The sequence below is a fragment of the Staurois parvus genome, unplaced genomic scaffold, assembly GCF_062004578.1.
Source record: "Staurois parvus isolate SC_StPar_1 unplaced genomic scaffold, SC_StPar_1.0 ptg000543l, whole genome shotgun sequence".
In the NCBI taxonomy this organism is placed as follows: Eukaryota; Metazoa; Chordata; class Amphibia; order Anura; family Ranidae; genus Staurois; species Staurois parvus.
In genome coordinates this window covers 2,374,722-2,398,624 of record NW_028318339.1, presented here as the reverse complement: position 1 = coordinate 2,398,624, position 23,903 = coordinate 2,374,722, and the positions used below count along the sequence as shown (strand labels likewise).

Genomic DNA, 23,903 nt, shown 5'->3' with positions numbered 1-23,903 from the left:
TCGCAGTGCACTGAATCGCAAGTTAAATGCACAGGAATGCGTTGCACCCTGGATGCAGGCAGCGTGGTGAGCAGCCATGACTAGCTGCTAGAGCTGTCACCCTCCCATTACTTTCAATGGCGCTGCTCCCCGCAGCTAATCACCGGGAACCCCCCACATATGACAACTGAGATGACTGTTTGACGTTTGGAATGTATGAATTAAGACTTTCCATAAACTGATTGCAGAATGAGATTTCACAAAGTGTGGGTATGCCATATCCGGTATACTGGTGTGCTGAAACACTAATCCTCTGTGCTGAGGATGCCCGCACAAAAGAGGTGAGTATGCAAACAAGTAGAAAGACGCACCCATCCTAGCTGAGTAAAATCTGACTGTAGTGGATTACCTAGAACTCAAATTTAGGTGAAAGGTGAACGTCCTAGTGACTTCAGTAGTGTTTAATGTACAGAGTGGTTTCCAATCATGTGCTTGCTATGTAAGCGATGATGAAAATCCAGGCTGAATGTTCATACTGTACACAAAAAAGAACCTTCAACCTACAGATACCACTGCAGTCTGTACATTGGCAGTGTGCCTTGGTTTAATAATGTCATTTTGAGCTACAATAACAGTTTTTGAAAGATAAAAACATTTTGTTTAATGTATTTCTGTATTGTACTGTATCAAATAAACAGATAGGTATGCAAATTAGGGCTCATGTACACTGCAGCTGATAAACTCACATTTAGGCGCTGTTCAGCGTTTTCTTCAGCAGCCCCTGAACTCTCCTTAATGTTTTCCTATTTCCGTTTACAGTCGTTTACAGGCAGTTGAGTTTACAGTCGTTTTTTTGAACGCAACAAACTTGCGTTCAGACGTCGATTTTATCAGTGTTTCAAACGCTAAACGCGGTAAATCATCTTTATAAGCATTTGCGTTTGAAATTTTTTTTAACTCTTCCAGTTCCCAATGCTGTCCAGAGCCTTTTTTCATCATGAAAAATGCAGTTTTCAAGGTGCTGAAAGGGACAAAACACTGAACACAGGATGTTCCTACCAAGCTTGTCACACATAGTAATGACCAATTCACACCTCAGACCTCTCACACCCTTGGACACAAAAGATATGTTAATGACCATTCACACCTAATTATCTCAACACATACTGCTGTCTCTGCTTCTACTCTCTGTATTTCTCTAAAACTGTCTGAAATAGTTAATAATTTACCACTTGTCAATGCATTCTGGGTATTTGGGAGGTTCTCCTGTGCTTATCTTTAAGAAAACGCTTCTAAACGCAAACGCGCATAAATGCTTTATGCAAACGCGGATGAAACAGACTTTTTTTAACCTACAGTTGCAAAAAAAAGTATGTGAACCCCTTGGGATTACGTGGAGTTTTGCATGAATTGGGCATAAAATGTGCTCTGAACGTCATCTAAGTCACAACAATAGAAGAACACAGTCTGCTGAACATAATACTACACAAACATTAGATGTTGCCATGGTTTAATTGCACATAACATGTAAACATTCACAGTGCAGGGAGGAAAAAGTATGTGAACCTTTGGACTTAATAACTGGTTGACCCTCCTTTGGCAGCAATAACCTCAACCAAACGTTTCCTGTAGTTGCAGATCAGACCTGCACAACGATCTGGAGTGATTTTGGACCACTCCTCTTTACAAAACTGTTTCAGTGTAGCAATATTCTTGGGATGTCCGGTGTGAATCGCTCTCTTAAGGTCATGCCACAACATTTCAATCGGGTTGAGGTCAGGACTCTGACTGGGCCACTCCAGAAGGCGTAATCTGTGCTGTTGCAGCCATTGTTTTGTTGAATTACTTGTATGCTTTGGGTCATTGTCCTGTTGCATCACCCATCCTCTGCGGAGCTTCAGTTGGCGGACAGATGGTCGTACGTTTTCCTGCAAAATATCTTGATAAACTCTGGAATTCATTTTCCCATCAATGACAATAATTCGTCCAGGCCCTGAGGCAGCAAAGCAGCCCCAAACCATGATGCTCCCTCCACCATGTTTTACAGTGGGGATGAGGTTTTGATGTTGGTGTGCTGTGCCTTTTTTTCTCCACACAGTGTTGTGTGTTCTTCCCAAACAACTCAGTCTTGGTTTCATCTGTCCACAGTATATTTTGCCAGTAGTGCTGTGGAACATCCAGGTGCTCTTTTGCAAACTTCAAACGTGCTGCAATATTGTTTTTGGACAGCAATGGCTTCCTCCGTGGTGTCCTCCCATGTACTCCATTCTTGTTTAATGTTTTCCTTATTGTAGATGTGTCAACAAAAATGTTAGCATGTGCCAGAGATTTCTGTAGGTCTTTAGCTGACACTCTGGGATTCTTCTTTACCTCATGCAGTATTCTGCGCTGTGCTCTTGCAGTCATTTTTACAGGACGACCACGCCTAGGCAGAGTAGCAACAGTGCTAAACTTTCTCCATTTGTAGACAGTCTGTCTTACCGTGGACACATGAACATCAAGGCTTTTGGAGATACTTTTGTAACCCTTTCCAGCTTCATGCAAGTCAACAATTCTTGATCGTAGGTCTTCTGAGAGCTGTTTTCTGTGAGGCATGGTTCACATCAGACAGTGCTTCTTGAAACCAGTAAACCCAAAACAGGTGTGTGTTTTTTAAGGGCAGGACAGCTGTCAGCAACACATCCAATATCATCACACTGATTGGAGTCAAGGTTGGGTCACTCCTGGCTCCAATTAGCTCTGGGAGACGTCATTAAGCTAGGGCCTCACATACTATACCTCCCTGCACTGTGAATGTTTACATGTTATGTGCAATTAAACCATGGCAACATGTAATGTTTGTGTAGTATTATGTTCAGCAGACTGTGTTCTTCTATTGTTGTGACTTAGATGACGTTCAGAGCACATTTTATGCCCAATTCATGCAAAACTCCACGTAATCCCAAGGGGTTCACATACTTTTTTTTGCAACTGTACATTTTACAGCAGTCAGTTTCCATCGTTCAGAAACGTCCTGTGTACATGGGGCCTTAGTCATATAATTCTTGTTAACCACTTGCCCTCCAGAGGATTTACCCCCCTTCCTGACCAGGCCATTTTTTGCGATACGGCGCTGCGTTACTTTAATGCGGCGCTCCAGTCCTCCTAAAAAAATTTGTTAAAAAAAGCAGATCCACGATGACCTTACAAATAGCATTAACAATTGGAATAATTCAATATTAAAAGCATTGTAATTACTCATAAACATTTACCAGGATCTCAGAAGCAGGCAGGCACCATGATGGCTGTGGGCATCTGAAGCCTGCAGGTATTTATTTCCTGGAATCGTGCTGCTGGCTATCCCAGCATGCACCACTCGTTCTCGCGCATGCGTAGTACAGACACTGCTCTGCTCGACGTGTGCAGTACAGGTTGCCATAACAATGGTTGAAACACCTCCCATTCACGTAATTTCCAGTTTCCAAGTCCCGCGATTACAGGAAACCAAAGGACTCCTGGGATACAGGAAACAGCATCCCAGGAGACCTTGCAAATCGCCTTATGATGTCATCGCCTAGGCTGTCGGGACCGGAACTGCAGGCTTGCAGTGGATTAAAAGGTATGTATAATAAACAAAAAAAATATCCAACTTGTGCTTTATTTCACAGAGACTACATAATAAGGTAAAGTATTAAAAATGGGTGGAATGCCGCTTTAACTGACAAGTGCACGGTCATGAAACGCTGCACCTGAATTAAATTTACATCCTTTTTTCCCCATAAATAGGGCTTTCTTTCCGTGATATTTGATCGCCTGTGTTTTTTAAATTTTTTTGCGCTGTAAAAAAAAAGACAATTTTAACAAAAAAACTATATTTTTGACTTTTTGCTATTAAACATGTCCAGTAAAAAAATTTAAAGAATCAAATTTCATCATAAATTTAGGCCAAAATGTATTCTGCTCCATGTCTTTGCTACAAAAAATTCCAATACATGTAAATTAATTGGTTTACGTGAAAGTTATAGCGTTTACAAATGGCGGTATATAGAGTCAAATTTTTTGTTTGTGCTAGTAATGGCGGTGATCAGTGATTTATAGCGGGACTACAGGACTGCGGTGGGCATTTTGATGCTGGGGGGAACTGACTTGGTGTCACTGACATCCCCAATGACACTGATACAGTGATAAGTGCTAATAAAAAGCACTGACACTGTACTAATGGCACTGGGCAGGAAGGGGTTAACATGTGGGCAATCAAAGGGTTACCTGTGTGCTGGTTCACTATGGGGACTGTGTGTGTGCTTCACTGTAAGCACACTGCTTTGTATGGCTTTGCTATGCAGAGCCATACAAAGCAGTGTGCAGGAGCTGGCAGGGGAGAGATCTGTGTTGTTTATACATTGGTCTGTCCCCCGTATGAGATACTCGGTGATCACTGGGTGCTGGTGAGTAATCAACGGCCGGGACCAGGTGATTGACAGCCGAAGCCACGAATGGTGGCGTGGGTAGGGCGCTCGCTCCCCCTACTGGGAACTGCAAGATCACATGTATATATATATATATGATTTTGCACAGCCGTGCCGCCCTGTAGCAGTATTTTTGCTATTGAACAGTCGGGAAAGCGATTAAAGACTAGTCAATCATCCCAAAAAAGGGGGTGAAAGGGGGGAGAAAAAATGGGACCAACAATCAAATATAATATAAATTTTTTTATTACAAAGATTAAAAAGCAATTAGTATAAATACAGTCATGGCCGAAATTGTTGGCACCCTTGATATTTTTCCTGAAAATCAAGTATTTCACACAAAAAAGGTATTGCATTAACACATGTTTTGCTATACACATGTTTATTCCCTTTGTATGTATTGGAACAAATATAAAACAGAGGCAGAAAAGCAAATATGACATAATGTCACACAAAACCCCAAAAATGGGCTGGACAAAAGTATTGGCACCCTTAACTTAATATTTGGTTGCACACCCTTTGGAAAACATAACTGAAATCAGTCGCTTCCTATAACCATCAATAAGCTTCTGACACCTCTCACCCGGAATTTTGGACCACTCTTCCTTTGCAAACAGCTCCAGGTCTCTCTTATTGGAAGGACACCTTTTCCCAACAGCAATTTTAAGATCTCTCCACAGGTGTTCAATGGGATTTAGATCTGGGCTCATTGCTGGCCACTTCAGAACTCTCCAGCGCTTCTTTGCCATCCATTTCTGAGTGCTTTTTGACGTATGTTTGGGGTCATTGTCCTGCTGGAAGACCCAGGATCTTGGACGCAAACCCAGCTTTCTGACACTGGGCCCTACAGTGCGACCCAAAATCCTTTGGTAATCCTCAGATTTCATGATGCCTTGCACACAGTCAAGGCACCCAGTGCCAGAGGCAGCAAAACAACCCCAAAACATCATTGAACCTCCACCATATTTTACCGTAGGTACTGTGTTTTGTTCTTTGTAGGCCTCATTCCGTTTTCGGTAAACAGTAGAATGATGTGCTTTACCGAAAAGCTCTATCTTGGTCTCATCTGTCCACAAGACGTTTTCCCAGAAGGCTTTTGGCTTACTCAAGTACATTTTGGCAAACTGTAGTCTTGCTTTTTTATGTCTCTGTGTCAGCAGTGGGGTCCTCCTGGGTCTCCTGCCATAGCGTTTCATTTCATTTAAATGTCGACGGATAGTTCGCGCTGACACTGATGCTCCCTGAGCCTGCAGGACAGCTTGAATGTCTTTGGAACATGTTTGGGGCTGCTTATCCACCATCCGGACTATTCTGCGTTGCAATCTTTCATCAATTTTCCTCATCCGTCCACGACCAGGGAGATTAGCTACAGTGCCATGGGTTGCAAACTTCTTGATAATGTTGCGCACTGTGGACAAAGGCAAATCTAGTTCTCTGGAGATGGACTTGTAACCTTGAGATTGTTGATATTTTGCCACAATTTTGGTTCTCAGGTCCTCAGACAGTTCTCGTCTCCTCTTTCTGTTGTCCATGCTTAGTGTGGCACAGACAGACACACAATGCAAAGGTTAAGTGAACGTCTCTCCTTTTTATCTGCTTTCAGGTGTGATTTCTATATTGCCCACACCTGTTACTTGCCCCAGGTGAGTTTACAGGAGCATCACATGCTTGTAACATTCTTATTTATCCGCAGTTGTGAAAGGGTGCCAATACTTTTGCCCAGCCCATTTTTGGAGGTTTGTGTGACATTATGTCGAATTTGCTTTCTTTCCTCCCTTTTTTTGTTTTGTCCCAATACACACAAAGGGAATAAACATGTGTATAGCAAAACATGTGTTAATGCAATACGTTTCGTGAGAAATACATGATTTCCTGGAGAAATATCAAGGGTGCCAACAATTTCGGCCATGACTGTATATTGTGACCATCAATCACTGTACTGAACAAGATATGGCATACCAGTCCATAGACTACATTATAAACGTATGGTGCCTTTATGATCAACTTGTCACAGCGCTTCCTCGGGATCCAGGCCAACTTCTAAACAAAGGGCCGATTTACTGTCCTTCAGACTTTAGAGTGGCCACACATTGACCAATGGGAGTAGAAAATGTAAAATAGAAATAAAAACAACCTGTGCGCAATACTGGTGTGTAATAATATATGCATAAATGGATGAGTAGAATAATCTGCTGCCGCTAAGTCCTCATATGGTCACACTGCATATCTAAAAAGCAATATAATAGACAGGACAGCACTATGGACAATGAATAATAAAAGTCCACAAAAACTATACCAAATCCTCTGTACATATCATAATTTCCGCTGGATAATAAATGTATCATAGTAATAATGTAACCATTCATCAGAATGACATATGAAAACGTTCCCTTCCATCCAAGTGTTCAAAGAAAACGGTAAACTGGAATCGCCACTAGTGAGGAACCTTCACCTAATGGTTAGACCTACTGAACTTCGGTCTGATCACGCTGTTAACCCTGTTGTCCCTGGGTTATGGGGATATCCTTCGGCTCTAGGTCCTCCAAATTGTTGATAAAAGGCGATACACCAATTATATGGAGAGAGAAACTAACATAGCGTGTACCTATATGTAACATTTATTGAAATAGATTAAAAAGCAACACTCACACACAAGTACACATGCCTGGTGCACTACAGGTAACAGCGGTATAGTGATGTTAATCCTTATGATTGCCTCAACTGGTGGAAGCTCTGTGAGTGCGGTCACTGTGCTCTCTCCCCTCTCGTCTCCTAGTAGTATTCTGTCACTGTGATCCATGTGGTCCCGCCGGCAATAGAGCGTTAGCCGGTACTAGAATTCTTTCTTGTTTTCTTTGAACACTTGGACGGAAGGGAACTTTCTTTATTGAGACTTTCACTTGAATGTTTCATATGTAATTCTGATGAATAGTTATATTATTACTAGGATACATTTATTACCAATCCAGCGGGAATTATGATATGTACAGAGGATTTGACATAGCATTTTTGTGGACTTTTATTATTCATTGTGTGTAGCACTGTCCTGTCTATTATATTGCAGTGGGAGTAGAAAACTGCCATCAGTGGGCATAAAAATGCCCCATCTTTGTTTTTTGGTTGGGGGTATACTCCCCCATGATTGGTGTCAGTGGAAGGAACAGTGCCTCATCCTTGGTGTTCTTGGGAGGAATAGTGTCCCATCATTTGGTGTCAGTAGGAGGAATAGTGCCCAGTTGTTACTGTCAGTGGGAGGAATTGTGCCCCATCTTTGGTGTCAGTGGGAGGAATCGTACCTCATACAGGACCTCCTACTCTCCAGCTCCCTGGTCTCCTCCTCCCACGCCCGACTGCAGGACTTCTCCAGCACCTCCCCCCGTCCTCTGGAACTCCCTACCCCAATCCATCAGACTGTCACCTACCCTCCTCACCTTCAGGCGCACCCTGAAAACCCATCTCTTCAAGGAAGTCTACCCCACCCTCACCTAACAACCGATCTCCTCCACTCCTCCTACCACTCCATCCCCCACAGCCACTTCCTCCTGTACCACTATCCCCTCCCTCCTAGATTGTAAACTCGAAAGAGCAGGGCCCTCGAACCCCTTGTGTATTGTATTGTACTGTATTGTCTCATGTTCTGGCCCCCTCGCTAATGTACAGCGCTGAGCAAACCCTTTGGCGCTATATATATACTGTATAATAATAATAATAATATTTGGTGTCGGTGTGAAAAATTGTGCCTCATGATTGGGGTCAGTGGAAGGAACAGTGCCTCATCCTTCGTATCTGTGGGAGGAAAAGTGTCCCATCATTGGTGTCAGTAAAATAAATAGTGCCACATAGTTGGTGTCGGCAAGAGAAATTGTGCCCCATCGTTGGTATCACTGGGAGGAATTGTGCCCCATGATTGGTGTCAGTGGAAGGAGCAGTGCTTGATATCCTTGTTGTCCATGGGAGGAATAGTGCTCCATCATTGGTGTCAGTAGGAGGAATAGTGCTCCATCATTGGTGTCAGTAGGAGGAATAGTGCCCTATCATTGGTGTCAGTTGGAGGAATAGTGCCGCAAGGACTGGATAAAGGCAGGAAAAGGGCCGCAGTTTGGAGACCACTTTGCTAAACAAACAAATCAAATGAATAAATAAATACACATAGTACAATTTAAAGGCTATCCCTTAAATCAGGAAAAGCATACAGGGAAAAAGGGAGGGGAGAGGAATGGGATCATATAATTCTGCTTTACGTTTATGGATACTACTAGAATTAGCCTGGGCATTAGGGCTTCAATGATGAAAGAATTCTTGTCAATTTAATGAATGTTTCTTAATATTCCCTGGGCATCTAGGCCCATATGAGCTCTGGACACACAAGGGTTAAGCTCATGTTATTTGGCTGTTTTACATGCAGACTGTGTTTTACAAGGGCTCTTCTTTCATTTTGTCTCTTTACAGAATGGAACAGCAAATGGCGGCCTGTACAACAGGGAGTTCAAGGAATCCTTTGAAGAAGCTCCATTGTATGTTGCTGTGCTCACCTACATAGGCTTTGGTGTTGTCACTTTATTTGGCTACTTGCGTGACTTTCTGAGAGCTTGGGGACTAGAGAAATGTCATATGGCGGAAGAAAGGGCAGAGCAAAAGGTAAGAGCTGAACACACCTAGATGGTACTGTACATATTATTCATTTTGCATTTCTTAGGAGGCTTGTGTTGTTCAAGGGAATCTGAAGGAGGGAAACGTAACTTTGCTGCACATAGGAATCAGTCCGGCTTTCAGAATTCTGTGAAAATGAAGATTATAACTGAGCTTTGATTGGCTGATATTGGCAGCACAGTCATTTACCAGTTTTTCATTAATAGTTAGAAAAATCATCTAAGATGTTCACATCTCTTACATTGTTTTTGTGGTTTTAAGTAATGGACTCTTGCCTATAGCAAACCCAAATAATTATATCCACAATGAAAGTCCATTAGGACATACATTTAAAGCAGCCTTATTGTTAAATAACTCATTATGTTCATTTTTTTTTTTTTATAAATGTAGGACTTTGTGCCTCTCTATCAAGACTTTGAAAACTTTTACACAAGGAATCTATACATGCGAGTCCGTGATAACTGGAATCGGCCTATCTGCAGTGTACCGGGGCCAAAATTTGACCTAATGGAGCGAGTGACAGATGATTACAACTGGACTTACAGGTGACTCATTCTGCCATTACCAGTTTGTATAACAAACCACGTAGTAGTGTCAAGTATTAATTGTGCTAGAAAATAAAGGTGCTGTCCACAGGAGACATGTGCCCTCTGCAAATTTTCATTTTGTTACGTTTTGAATGCATTTGTTCATTGAAGAATTTTGATTTGTCATATTCATTATGTTGACACAATTCAGTTTCAGAATTTGTTTTGTACCTTCGGCATTCGTTTTGTATAGTTGTTGGTCTGGGTGGATTCGAAAAATTTTAGTTTTCTGGATGATTGCTATATATACGATATATTGAATTAGACGGATTTGATATTTTTGGGTGCTAGTCAAGCACATCAAGAGAAATGACACAAGCTGATTGGACAATATCGACTGGTGTCATGTGCATCTGAATTAACGAATGGAAAAAAATTTGGACCCATTTATTATCCGAATGATCAAATTTGAAAATACAAATAATTTCCCCATGGGTCTGAACTACTACCACGTTATTTATTTTTTATTATTTATTACAGGTACTTATATAGCGCCATCAATTTACGCAGCACTTTACATATATATTGTATATTCACATCAGTCCCTAACCCTCACATGACGTCATCAGAATGAAACATGCATTTGTAAAAAGAGAAAATTGGGTTTTTTTTCCCCAAATTATTCTTACCTTGGTGAATGCAGCATCGATCCGATGCTGCATTTGTCCCCCGCCGGCTCAAAAGGTGAGAACTCAGCAATCACATGACTGTTGACCGTTGAGTTGTCGCTGCCTCCGGGAGCAGAGAACGGTGACAGTCAGTCACCACTGTCTGCTCTGCTGCCCTTCCCCCACGTTCACTGGAGTGCTGGGCTGTAGATGGGGCAGGATCATCTGGCTCAGGCTCTCTCATCGGCTCACTGAGAGGCGGAGCTAGGTGTCACTCCAGACTCTGGGGTGGATACCGACTTTAAATTCAGGGTCTTTTCTCAGCCTGGACCAGCTGAGTGATGTCAGCGGGTTTCAGCCCGCTGTCAGCTGAAAACTGGTCACAGGAGTGCAGAACGAACTGCACTCCTGTGATCCATGGGAGAAGTACAGCCAAAAGAGCTTTGGTTGTACTTCTTTAATTTTGTCATAATTTCTTTCAGATTCATCAACATACATTACTATGTCAGTTCAGAGATTTATATATATCAGAAACTCCGAAAAACTAAACAAAACGCACATGTCTAGCCCACAGTAACCAGTCGGTTTCTTCCCTCCATTGTCACTTGAATGTAAGAGGTTTAACTAGCTGCCAACCGCAGATAGCCGAATGACGGCTGCACTGCGGCCGGCCAGTTCTGAGTGGACGTCATATGACGTCCTCCCAGAACGCGCTCTCCTGCGCGCCCCAGGGGGCGCGCACCCGGCGATCTCCGTGATCGCTGTGTCCTACGGACACAGCTGATCACGTGATGTGGTAAAAGGCCAATCACAGCGGCCTTTTACCACGTGATCAGCGGTGTCCAATGACACGCTGATCATAGGGACATGCAAGTGCCGGTTCTCGGCTGCACTTTCCTCACGCTGTCAGATTGTGAGGAAAGTACTGCCGAGAACCGGCAGTTGTCAGAGCAGGGATCGGCACCGATCATCAGGGCACTGATGATCAGTGCCCTGATGATCTGTGCCCAGCAGTGCCACCCGCAAGTTCCGCCCAGCAGTGCGCCCACTAGCTCCGCCCACCCATGCCCAGCAGTGCACCTACCTGTGCCACTCTGCAGTGCCACCTACCTGTGCCCAGAAGTGCCACCTACCTGCGCCCAGCAGTGCCACCCACCTGTGCCCACCCACCAGTGCTGCCCACCAGTGCCACCCACCAGTGCAGCCCAGCAGTGCTGCCAGTCAGTGCCACCAGTCAGTGCCCAGGGGTTGTGCCAGTCAGTGCCCAGCAGTGATGCCAGTCAGTGCCGTCTCTCAGTACCCATAATCAGTGTCACCTATCAGTGCCGCATATTAGTGCTGCATATTAGTGCCGCCTATCCGTGACACCTCAATAGTGCTGTCTATCAGTGCCGCCTATCCGTGCCACCTCATTAGTGCTGCCTAACAGTGCCCTTTAGTGCTGCCTATCAGTGCCCATCAGTGCCGCCTATCAGTGCCCATCAGTGCTGCCTCATCAACGCACATCAGTGAAGGAGAAAAAATACCTGTTTGAAAAACTTTATAAAAGAAACAAAGAAACTTTTTTTTTTTTTCAAATTTTTTGCACTTTTTTATTTATAGCGCAAAAAGTAAAGCGCCCAGTGGCGATTAAATACCACCAAAAGAAAGCTCTATTTGTGAGAAAAAAATGATCAAAATTTCATATGGGTACAATGTTGCATGACCGCGCAATTGTCAATCAAAGTGCAGCAGCGCTGAAAGCTGAAAATTGGCCTGGTAAATAAGGGGGTATAAGTGCCTGGTAGGCAAGTGGTTAAACAAACAGCACTTCCAAATCTATTTCCTCCATGTATACAGGTGCATCTCGATAAATTTGAATATCATCAAAAAGTTAATTTATTTCAGTAATTCAATTCAAAAAGTGAAACTCCTATATTATATAGATTCATTACACAGAATGATATATTTCAAGCATTTCTTTCTTTTAATTTTGATGATTATGGCTTACAGCTAGTGAAAACCCAAAATTCAGTATCTCAGAAAATTTGAATATTGTGAAAAAGTTCAATATTGTAGACTCCTCATGGTGTCACGCTCTAATCCGCTAATTGACTCAAAACACCTGTAAAGGTTTCCTGAGCCTTTAAATGGTCTCTCAGTCTGGTTCAGTAGGTTACACAATCATGACTTGACAGTTGTTCAGAAGACAGTCATTGACACAAAGTGGTCACAAAAGGTCATTGCTAAAGAAGCAGGCTGATCACAGAGTGCTGTATCCAAGCATATTAATGGAAAGTTGAATAGAAAGAAAAAGTGTGATAGAAGAAGGTGCGCAAGCAGCAGGGATAACCGCAGCCTTGAGAGGATTGTGAAGCAAAGGCCATTCAATAATTTGGGAGGGGTTCACAAGGAGTGGACTACGGCTGGTGTCAGTGCTTCAAGAGCCACCACACACAGACAAATCCAGGACATGTGCTACTGCTGCCACATTCCTTGTCTTACCTGGGTTAAGGAGAAAAAGGACTGGACAGTTGCTCAGTGGCCCAAAGTCCTCTTTTCAGATGAATGTAAATTTTGTATTTCATTTGGAAATCTGAATAGAAAGAAAAAGTCTAGAGGAAGAGTGAAGAGGTACAGAATCTTAGTTGCATGAGGTCCAGTGTGAAGTTTCCACAGTCAGTGATGATTTGAGGAGCCATGTCATCTGCTGGTGTTGGTCCACTGTGTTTTATCGAGTCCAAAGTCAGTGTAGCCCTCTACCAGGAAATTGTAGACCACTTCATGCTTCCCTCTGCTGGCCAGCTTTGTGGAGACGCTGATTTGATTTTCCAGCAGGACTTGACACCTGCCCACACTGCCAAAAGTACCAATACCTGGTTTAATGATCATGGTATCACTGTGCTTGATTGGCCAGCAAACTCGCCTGTCCTAAACCCTATAGAGAATCTGTGGGGTATTGTCAAGAGGAAGATGAGACAAACCAGACCCAACAATGCAGACAAGCTAAAGGCCGCTATCAAAGCAACCTGGGCTTCCATAACACCTCAGCAGTGCCACAGGCTGATCTCCATGCCACGCCACATTGATGCAGTAATTCATGCAAAAAGAGCCCCGACCAAGTATTAAGTGCATACTATAATGTACATGGATATACTTTTCAGTAAGCCCAAATTTCTGTATTAAAAATCCTTTTTTTCATTGGTCTTATGTAATATTCTAATTTTCTGAGATACTGAATGTTGGGTTTTCACTAGCTGTAAGCAGTAATCATCAAAATTAAAAGAAAGAAATGCTTGAAATATGTTGCTTTGTGTGTAATGAATCTATGTAATATATGAGTTTCACTTTTTGAATTGAATTACTGAAATAAATTAACTTTTTGAAGATATTCTAATTTATTGAGATGTACCTGTACACATAAGGCTCATTGTAAACAAAGAAATCACCAAGGTGTGCTTCTTTTGTCAGTGTCTTAAATAAGAACTGCCTGTTTTTGCCTGAAGCCACCCATCGTATTCAGATGTACACCGGCAGATGACAGTTGGAGAGTAAATGTTTGAATCTAATTGGTTGCTATGGGGAAATAAATAGCTGCTGTTATGAGTCTCTGGTTGAAGAGTAAGCTTCAGCTTGTTTTATGTTAAAAGGAATCTGGATGGATAGATTTATGGGGAACCTTGTTGTCCTGGTGTTCATGTCTTGTCAGTTCAGCCTATTGTCTCTAGGGGATGAGCAGTAAGGTGTAATACTTACCTCGCTCCTCGTTCGGGCAGGCTTCCTCCATCTGTTTGTACAGTCCCCCAAAGCCTCTTAAGGCACTCCAGGCCTTGTTCACACCATGATGTCCTCAAGTGCAATGTAGGACAAATAGCCTTGGATTGTATGTGAGGATGGCAAGGGACCATCCACAACCTGTAGCAGGGAAGAGTGAGGAGAAAGGTATACAGTTTATTACACCATATTTCTCTTCCCCCAATAAGCATTTAACCCGGAATGAATGGCTTTAAGATGTATTGCTGTAATCAAAGGCAAATAAAGATATACTATTACCCAAAATAAAACATATCATGAGAATTGGCTCTGCCTACAGCGTTGTCATCCTAAGACCTATGCAAATCTAGCTAAGGAAGCCAGTGTTGGCAATCTGAGCTGTAACTGCAAAATATATCTTCTTTCCTCATACCTAACTCCCACATATTGATGAACTTTGATCTTATATAACATACAAATGAACCCAGTGACCCAAACCGAGTAGAGGAAGTGGCGTTACCTCATTGAAGTCAGCAGCCAATAAAAGTTTACAGCTTACACTGTGCTCCAATACAATGGAGTGCTTCTTCCTACCTAGCAGTGGTAGGAACACGCAAGACCTGGACTAGTATTATTTACTGTATACAAGCCTGTTCCTGGGCTACCCCAGCAGTTGTCCTAATAAGTACTAGTTTCTTCCTGTATGAGGATAGTATTTCCTGCAATGTTGATATCCAGCGGTACTTTACAAAAGGAGAGTAGTGAAGGCAAACACTGTACTTTGTTCATCCAGTCATTAGGGTTTTATTGTATTTATAAATGTCATCTTTAGTGTTCCTCCACTTAGACAGTCATTTGCCATGACAGGCCAAACAATTAGTTTGTGGAAGCTCTGTGTCTCACTCCGTATGGAACATATGTCATCCTTTAAAGATTAAAATAAATTAAAAATGCACTTAAAAAAAATCACATTTTATTGTCTGACCCATTTCAGTAATTTTTTTATTGTATACAGAGGGGAAAGAAAAAACAGCACCTCTAAGTGTAGGCTTGTAGCTTGACAAAGGATCGCACATGTGCATTCAGGATTTTGCACATGCTTGAAACGCGTTGCATCCTCCTGTTGACGTGTCGACGATTGCGGTCCACGGTGCGTTCCATCTTCCAACCTCCAGTGGCAAAGGCAACGGTCAGCTCCCTCTACACACACCGGACACAGGCACCTGTCTACCCCTGCGATCATCACGGCACATAATGGACCTGATTTCCAGGCTTATGTCAATCTTATACCAAGTCACTAACATGTGGGTTGCCTAACTTCTACATCTAATCAATTTTAGCAGAAGTCTACACGTAGAGGCATGTGTTATTTTTCTTTCCCTTCTGTGTGGATATCCAGAGTGAGCTTCTACTCTAAACTCAGCTTGCCCTTAATCCAAGCATATGAAATATAAAGTCCATCCACTATCACTTTGTCTATTATTCAGAACTATGGCCTAATACTGTATTCAATGCACATATACAGTGAGGAACAAAAGTATTTGAACACCCTGCGATTTTGCAAGTTTAGGTGCATTCCCACTCTGAGAGATAGAATTAAATTAAAAAATTCAGGAAATCACATTGTATGGTTTTTAAAGAATGTATTTGTCTTGAGCTGCTGAACATACAGTGGGGCAAAAAAGTATTTAGTCAGCCACCAATTGTGCAAGTTCTCCCACTGACAAAGATGAGAGAGGCCTGTAATTGGCATCATAGGTAGACCTCAACTATGAGAGACAAAATGAGAAACAAAATCCAGACAATCACATTGGCTGATTTGGAAAGAATTTATTTGCAAATTATGGTGGAAAATAAGTATTTGGTCACCTACAAACCAGCAAGATTTCTGGCTCTCACAGACCTGTACCTTCTTCTGTAAGAGGCTCCTCTGTCCTGCACTCATTACCTGTATCAATGGCACCTGTTTGAACTTGTTATCAGTATAAAAGACACCTGTCCAGGACCTCAAACAGTCACACTCCAAACTCCACTATGGTGAAGACCAAAGAGCTGTCGAAGGACACCAGAAACAAAATTGTAGACCTGCACCAGGCTGGGAAGACTGAATCTGCAATAGGCAAGCAGCTTGGTGTGAACAAATCAACTGTGGGAGCAATAATTAGAAAATGGAAGACATACAAGACCACTGATAATCTCCTTCGATCTGGGGCTCCACGCAAGATCTCACCCCGTGGGGTCAAAATGATCATAACGGTGAGCAAAAATCCCAGGACCACACGGGGGGACCTAGTGAATGACCTGCAGAGAGCTGGGACCAACGTAACAAAGGCTACCATCAGTAACACACTACGCCGCCAGGGACTCTGATCCTGCAGTGCCAGACGTGTTCCCCTGCTTAAGCCAGTACATGTCCGGGCCCGTCTGAAGTTTGCTAGAGAGCATTTGGATGATCCAGAAGAGGATTGGAAGAATGTCATATGGTCAGATGAAACCAAATTAGAACTGTTTGGTAGAAACACAACTCGTCATGTTTGGAGGAGAGAGAATGCTGAGTTGCATCCAAAGAACACCATACCTACTGTGAAGCATGGGGGTGGCAACATCATGCTTTGGGGCTGTTTCTCCACAAAGGGACCAGGACGACTGATCCATGTACAAGACAGAATGAATGGGGCCATGTATGGTGAGATTTTGAGTGCAAACCTCCTTCCATCAGCAAGGGCATTGAAGATGAAACGTGGCTGAGTCTTCCAACATGACAATGATCCCAAACATACCGCCCGGGCAACGAAGGAGTGGCTTTGTAAGAAGCATTTCAAGGTCCTGGAGTGGCCTAGCCAGTCTCCAGATCTCAACCCCATAGAAAACCTTTGGAGGGAGTTGAAAGTCCGTGTTGCCCAGCGACAGCCCCAAAACATCACTGCTCTAGAGGAGATCTGCATGGAGGAATGGGCCAACATACCAGCAACAGTGTGTGCCAACCTTGTGAAGACTTACAGGAAACGTTTGACCTCTGTCATTGCCAACAAAGGATATATAACAAAGCATTGAGATGAACTTTTCATATTGACCAAATACTTATTTTCCACCATAATTTGCAAATAAATTGTTTCCAAATCAGCCAATGTGATTGTCTGGATTTTTTTTCTCATTTTGTATCTCATAGTTGAGGTCTACCTATGATGCCAATTACAGGCCTCTCTCATCTTTGTAAGTGGGAGAACTTGCACAATTGGTGGCTGACTAAATACTTTTTTGCCCCACTGTAAGTATTTGAACACCTGAGAAAATCAGTGGTAATATTTGGTACAGAAGCCTTTGTTTGCAATTACAGAGGTCAAACGTTTCCTGTAGTTCTTGACCAGGTTTGCACACACTGCAACAAGGATTTTGGCCCACTCTTCCACACAGATCTCCTCTAAATCTGTCAGGTTTCGGGGCTGTCGCTGAGCAACATGGAGTTTCAGCTCCCTCCAAATATGTTCTATTGGATTTAAGTCTGGAGACTGGCTAGGCCACTCCAGAACCTTGATATGCTTCTTACGGAGCCACTCCTTGGTTATCCTGGCTGTGTGCTTCGGGTCGTTGTCATGTTGGAAGACCCAGCCACGACCCATCTTCAATGCTCTGACTGAGGGAAGGAGGTTGTTGCTCAAAATCTCACAATAAATGGCCCCATTCATCCTCTCCTTAATACAGTGCAGTCGTCCTGTCCCCTTCGCAAAAAAGCACCCCCAAAGCATGATGTTACCACCCTCATGCTTCACAGTAGGGATGGTGTTCTTGGGATGCAACTCTTCCTTTTTTCCTCCAAACACGACGAGTGAAGTTTAGACCAAAAAGTTCTACTTTGGTCTCATCTGACCACATGACTTTCTCCCATGCCTCCTCTGGATCATCCAGATGGTCATTGGCAAACTACAGAAGGGCCTGGACATGTGATGACTTGAGCAGGGGAACCTTCCGTGCAATGCTTGATTTGAAACCATGATGGAGTAGTGTTCTACCAACAGTGACCTTTGAAACTGTGGTCCCAGCTCTCTTCATGTCATTGACCCTCGTAGTTCTGGGCTGATTCCTCACCTTTCTTATCAGTGATACCCCACGAGGTGAGATCTTGCATGGAGCCCCAGTCCGAGGGAGACGGACAGTCGTCTTTAGCCTCTTCCAATTTCTAACAATCGCTCCAACAGTTGATCTATTTTCACCAAGCTGCTTGGCAATTGCCCCGTAGCCCTTTCCAGCCTTCTGGAGGTCCACAATTTTGTCTCTGGTGTCTTTTGACAGCTCTTTGGTCTTGCCCATGGTAGTAGTTGGCATCTGACTGACTGTGGGGTGGACAGGTGTCTTTAATGAGCTCAGACAGGTGCTACTAAGTTAGATTATTGAGTGGAGTAGAGGTGGACTTTTTAAAGGCACAGTAACAGGTCTTTGAGAGCCAGAATTTTTGTTCAAATGCTTATGTTCAGCAGTGCAAGACAAATAAATTCTTTAAAAATCATACAATGTGATTTCCTGAATTTTTTTTTTAATTCTGTCTCTCAGAGTGGGAATGCACCTACAATGTGAATTTCAGACCCCTCCATGATTTCTAAGTGGGAGAACTTGCAAAATCACAAGTTCTGGTTGTAACTCCACTTTTGTTTAGAAAAAAACTTTCTCCTCCAGATGATCGATGTACATTGCAGGTATTTTTAACAAACATTGTTGCAGATTCCTACCTTTTGTTCTGAAGAAAGAGCTGTTTGTGTCCATGTGCATCTAATGGGAGTGATTGCATAATTATCAATCAGCTACTGCACCTGCAAGGCTCTAATGAGGAAAATTGCAGGGTCTGCATCCCTTTAGACGTGATTTCCTAGTTGGAGTATCTCACCAAAAATGGGGATGCCTAAAATCTGATTTGTATCTTAGTGCAGACTTCTGTGAAAATCAGTGAACCAATTACACAAACAGGAAATGATGTTTCTGGGGGGTGTTTTGTACACATTCTGTGTACAGAACATCTCCAGGTAGCCATGTATATTTTAGAGAAAATGCAAAGGTAATTTTTAATAACATTCAATTACAGTATGACTTGTGTCGCAATTGTATATGCTATATTATTTTTTTTTTATTAGCTCTTTTCTTATTCCCATGAAAGCGCAGCTACCCTTTAAGCCTGGTACATGTGATGAGAATATTGGACGAACGATATCCGTTTTTTGAGGTTTTTGGTTTTTTTGCATGTTAGTCTCATAGTAGTCTCATATTGAAAGCGAATATGTTACTATAGTTACTACATTTCTTGTAACACAGAATACAACTTCCCGTAATGATGAATTGTACTCTTTCGTTTCCGAGCATGTGTGATCTTGGTCACTCAATTTTTTATTTTTTATTTTTTACAGAAGAATACTGTATTGATTAAATGAAAATCTTATGTTCTGTTATACAAAAAAAATATTGTGCTTGATAATTTCGCATGAACTGTTGTGATCATCTCTTGAAAGCTGCGTACGAACGATCAGATTATTGGATGATTGCTCAGAAAATGTTTTTTTTTGTCCGATTTTTATTGTGTGTACTAGGCATTAGACGTGGTGCTATGCTATCAGAATGCCAATAGAAATATATTGCACTGTTGAGCATTAGCAGCCGTGCCAAGCTAGGTACTGATGTTGTGATCATTGTCTTTATGATGACTTTCTTCTATCTGTCATTGAAGGATACAGTAAAGCTGGGTATACACTAGTAGAATTTTGACTGAAAAACAATTGAATGTCGTTTGAAAGTAGTTTAAGATTTTGTTTGCTTTTAACATTCAATTTTGGAATGAATGGACTTTACTGAACGAAAACCATGTTTGATATTTTTTAATTGTTTCAAATGTTTCTAACAAAATTCTACTAGTGTATATCCAACCCCACCCCGTCCTCCCATCCCTTCACCGATACTCCCCCCCCACTTGATCACCCACCCTCTGTCCTTCTCACACTGGTTTAAGTTCATCTTCCCCGATCCCCTTACTAGATCCTGGGGAGCTCACCTCTATATTCACAATGTATCTCGATCATATTTACCTATGTATGACTCTGTTTCCCCCCCCCATCTCTCAAAATGTTATACCTGTGTCTTTCTCCCCACCTTTTTATGGACACCATTCCCACAGTCGCCAACACCTCTGTTTATCTGTTTGTGGAATGTCTTTTTTTTTTTCCAGTACCTAACCCCTTGTTAAAAAAAACAATAAAATTACTTGAACAAGAACCATTGCTCTATCAACCAATGCATTTAACAAGAAAATGATTGTATGGTCTTATAGGAAAAGTTTTTCCTTTTTCCTATAATTTGTTTGAATCTCAGCCACGGCACTACCTGCATAGAGATTGCATGTTCTCCCCGTGCCTGCGTGGGTTTCCTTCCACATGCTGGTAGGTTAACTGGATCCTGTCTTGGCCCTATATGTATGAATGTGACTTGGAGACCTTAGATTAGAAGCTTGAATGTATAATAAATATGTAAATTGCTGCAGAAATTGACCTGCTGAACAGCCAGAAATCCTGTGCTGTCCTGTGAACTCTGCAATGTTAAATGTTATCTCAAACAGTCTTACTACAGAACAACCCCCATATGTTCTGGAGAAGGGGGTGTTCTGTAGTCCTAACATCCTGTCCTGGGGAACAGTGCTGCTTCTTCATAGGCACAGTACAATAAGTGAGTGTTGACACACTAGCACAGGAAGCATGTTACTAACAGGAAAAAGCCAGAAAAAAGAAAACCAATGGAGCCACCACCTCTAAGGCCTCGTTCACACCTGAGCGTTTTGTAGTGTGAAGCTCCAAAACGCTCAGGGAGAAAAAAAATATTACTATGGAGATGGTTCCACTCCAAGTCGCCCAAAGCGCAAAACGTTTTGGAGCTACTTTGTAGCTCCAATCAGGCACATTAATGCATTTTTTACGCGTTTTCCTTCCCATAGAAATACATGGAAACGCGCAAATTGCGCGTTTTCATGCGCTTTAGCGCATTTATCGTGTGACCAAGAGCGTTTTTCTGGCATAGCAAAACTTGGCAACAATTGACATCATAGATTAAATTTTTCTCGACTGGCTAATACAAGAATGCCAGAACCCAAAAAGCCTGAAAACGTCTGAACAAATCTCGCACAAACATTCACAAACACGTAAAAAATGTGCAAAAACCGCTACGCTCAGTGGTGAATGGGGCCTTAGGACTGGTAAGCTGCAACATGTTACATTTTTGTTCTTGGGTTTAGATACTTTAAAAAAAAAAATAAAACATATTTTTCTGTTCTTTTAACTTTAGGTACACAGGAAAAGAGATAAAGGACGTGATAAACATGGGATCTTATAACTATCTTGGCTTTGCAGAGAACAATGAGGAGTCTCTGGAGACAGTGAAGGACGCATTGCAGGCATACGGACCTGGAATATGCAGCACCAGACAGGAAATGGGTAAGGAGGATGACCATGGGGCATATGGTGTTCCTGGTTACTGACCCGTGGAACATAGCCATCGCTAAGTTTTGTTCAGTATGTAAACTGCTAACTCCTTTATGTTTTCTTGGCCTAAGGGAATAGCAAGCAATTGAGTCATGTGTACTCAGACGGACATTGTAGGTTAAATATTGATATATACTGATACTGCTAATTGTCATTCACAGTTTCTAGAATGAATAGTTCAGAAAGTGACAGCACCCTGTGATACTTCTAAACAGATTTAATAGAAATACTGTACTTTTTCCGTTTCCTTTTATGATGCTAGAAAACAAAAAAGAAAAAAATTCTCATCATGCTATGTTTTCCTCAATGTCACATTTGCAGCAGGTTTACGAAAACTGTAGAAAAACCTGTTTTGCAGTGCTGAACGGTGTATTTTTGTGTGACATCCTGCAGACCCATTGACCCAGACGCTGGCTGATCACATGACCAACCTTTCTGGTATATATACTACTGGAGCTATGTAAAGCTACCAGGAAAGAAATATTGCATGTCACACTTTCTCAGCCTCTCACCGTATAGGAGCCCTTTATATAGTTTTCAGGTCTCGGAGAATCCCCACTAAAATGATTAGACCGACATAAGTGTCATCAGTACATTGTAGGGAAAATAAATAATAGTGTTATAATAATAATAATAGTAATAATAAAATTAAACAAATAAAAATAGCCAGAAGAAAGATGGAACACCCTCCTATTGTAGGATGCTAGGTAAATCTAATTTGTGGCTCCTATAATCAAGGGAGCAGTAGTTACCTGTTCTGGTCTGTTCAGAATTTCCAAGGTTGGGAGTTTGAGTTCCTACCCCTGGCTCTGGAAGAAGCAGAGCTTAGGGCAGGGGAGTAAAAAAAACAGCCTGAATATTTATGTTCCAGCTAATCCCTGGAAAGGAATGTCCAGAAGGGGGCTGGAATGGTGATAAATAGTCTGACATACTGGAGAGCTGCGTTTCTTCTCCCCAGGAGGGTTTCAGATCCTGAAGGACTGTTGCCCTTGAGCAGCCTTTGGACTGTGCAACTGTTCATGAGGCCTCAGCTGGATCAGGGTTGCAGACCTGGATGGATTTGCTTAGGACCTCACCACAAAGGATCAGATCTGGAGGACTGTTTCACTGAAGGGACTGTGTCTGGAGGAAGCTGAACGGTGGCAGTTTTCCTAAAGAGTAAAGACCCTAAATTAATCCCTTTGACTGTAGTGTCCTGGAGATTGCACTGGATACCAATAGTTGTGCCTAGGTGCAAAGTGACCAGATGCGAAAGAGACTTGCCTCATGGTCCTCAGCTGTGAGGGTTTACAGCAGGGCTCAACAAATCCTAGGTGGCAGGTCACCATGGTGACTAGAAATTGCATCCTGGTTCACACACTGCCTCCCATTTACTTCAATGCAAAATCATGTCCCAGTGACTTCAAAGCAGAATCGCATCACATTGACGTCAGTGCAAAATTATGTCCCATTAGCTTCAATGCAAAAACACCCTCTTTTGACTTCAGTGCAAAATTGTGTCCCATTGACTTCAATACAAAACTATGTCCCATTGACTTCAATGCAAAAACGCCCCCCCCCCCCCCCCCCCATCGACTTCAATTTAAAATGATGTCCCATTGATTTCAATGCAAAATCACCTTCCATTGACTTCAATGCAAAAAACCCTCCCACTGACTTCACTGCAAAAACTCCTGTCAATATCAATCTATGTGAAAACGTATCTTCGCATGCCACTCTACTCTATCACTTGTGAGTCTGGAATGCATCGCTACAAACTCGCACAGGACACTTTTCGTAATGGCACTCAAAACACAATGCGTGTAGATTGCATCTTTGTGAACCACCTCGATAGGAACACATATTATGTAGCCTGACATGCAGAGTTTGAAAAACGCATCCAGAATCGTATATGTGTGAACCATGGTGTCTCCATTCACACCTAGGCAATTTGGGATCCTGGCAGAATTGCTGTGATTGCAAAACGCAGGTTCAGGTGCCATTATTGTCAAAGGCACCTAAAACGGGGTGCGGTTTTGCCGTGATAGTTATGCAGCAAATTGCATCATGTGAAGCTTGTTGCCCAAAAGTTTTCTTGTCCCAGGTGCTGACAACCCATGTTATGCTGAAAAAAAAAACTGGCTCCTTATTTAGCTGGTTCCTAGATTCAAAGCAAATTTGTCAAGCCCTGGTTTACTGTCTGACATTCACGTTTACTTAAAGCTGAACAATACTCACCTCCGATCCTGCGATGCGCTGTCCCTGAATTCTGACCATTGTCATTGGCTGGGTAGGGAAGGTGTCATGTCAAATTTAGAGTTGCCAAATTTGTACAGTGAGCTGCACCTGTGTGGCTCATTGTATGGGGGTGGACAAACAGATAGGTAGCTTTAATGCAGAATAGACAAAGCATGT

The 23,903-nt window shown here is 42.4% G+C and overlaps 1 protein-coding gene across 1 annotated transcript in view; it reads left to right on the top strand.

The window, feature by feature from the left end:
* LOC149451366 (serine palmitoyltransferase 3-like) overlaps positions 1–23,903 on the top strand; it is a 187,866-nt gene that overhangs the window by 40,202 nt on the left and 123,761 nt on the right. Inside the window, exons 2-4 of the mRNA XM_089690790.1 lie at positions 8,874–9,062; positions 9,465–9,619; positions 21,313–21,461. Coding sequence (XP_089546916.1) covers positions 8,874–9,062; positions 9,465–9,619; positions 21,313–21,461 — 493 coding nt within the window. The remainder of the gene's footprint in view (positions 1–8,873; positions 9,063–9,464; positions 9,620–21,312; positions 21,462–23,903) is intronic.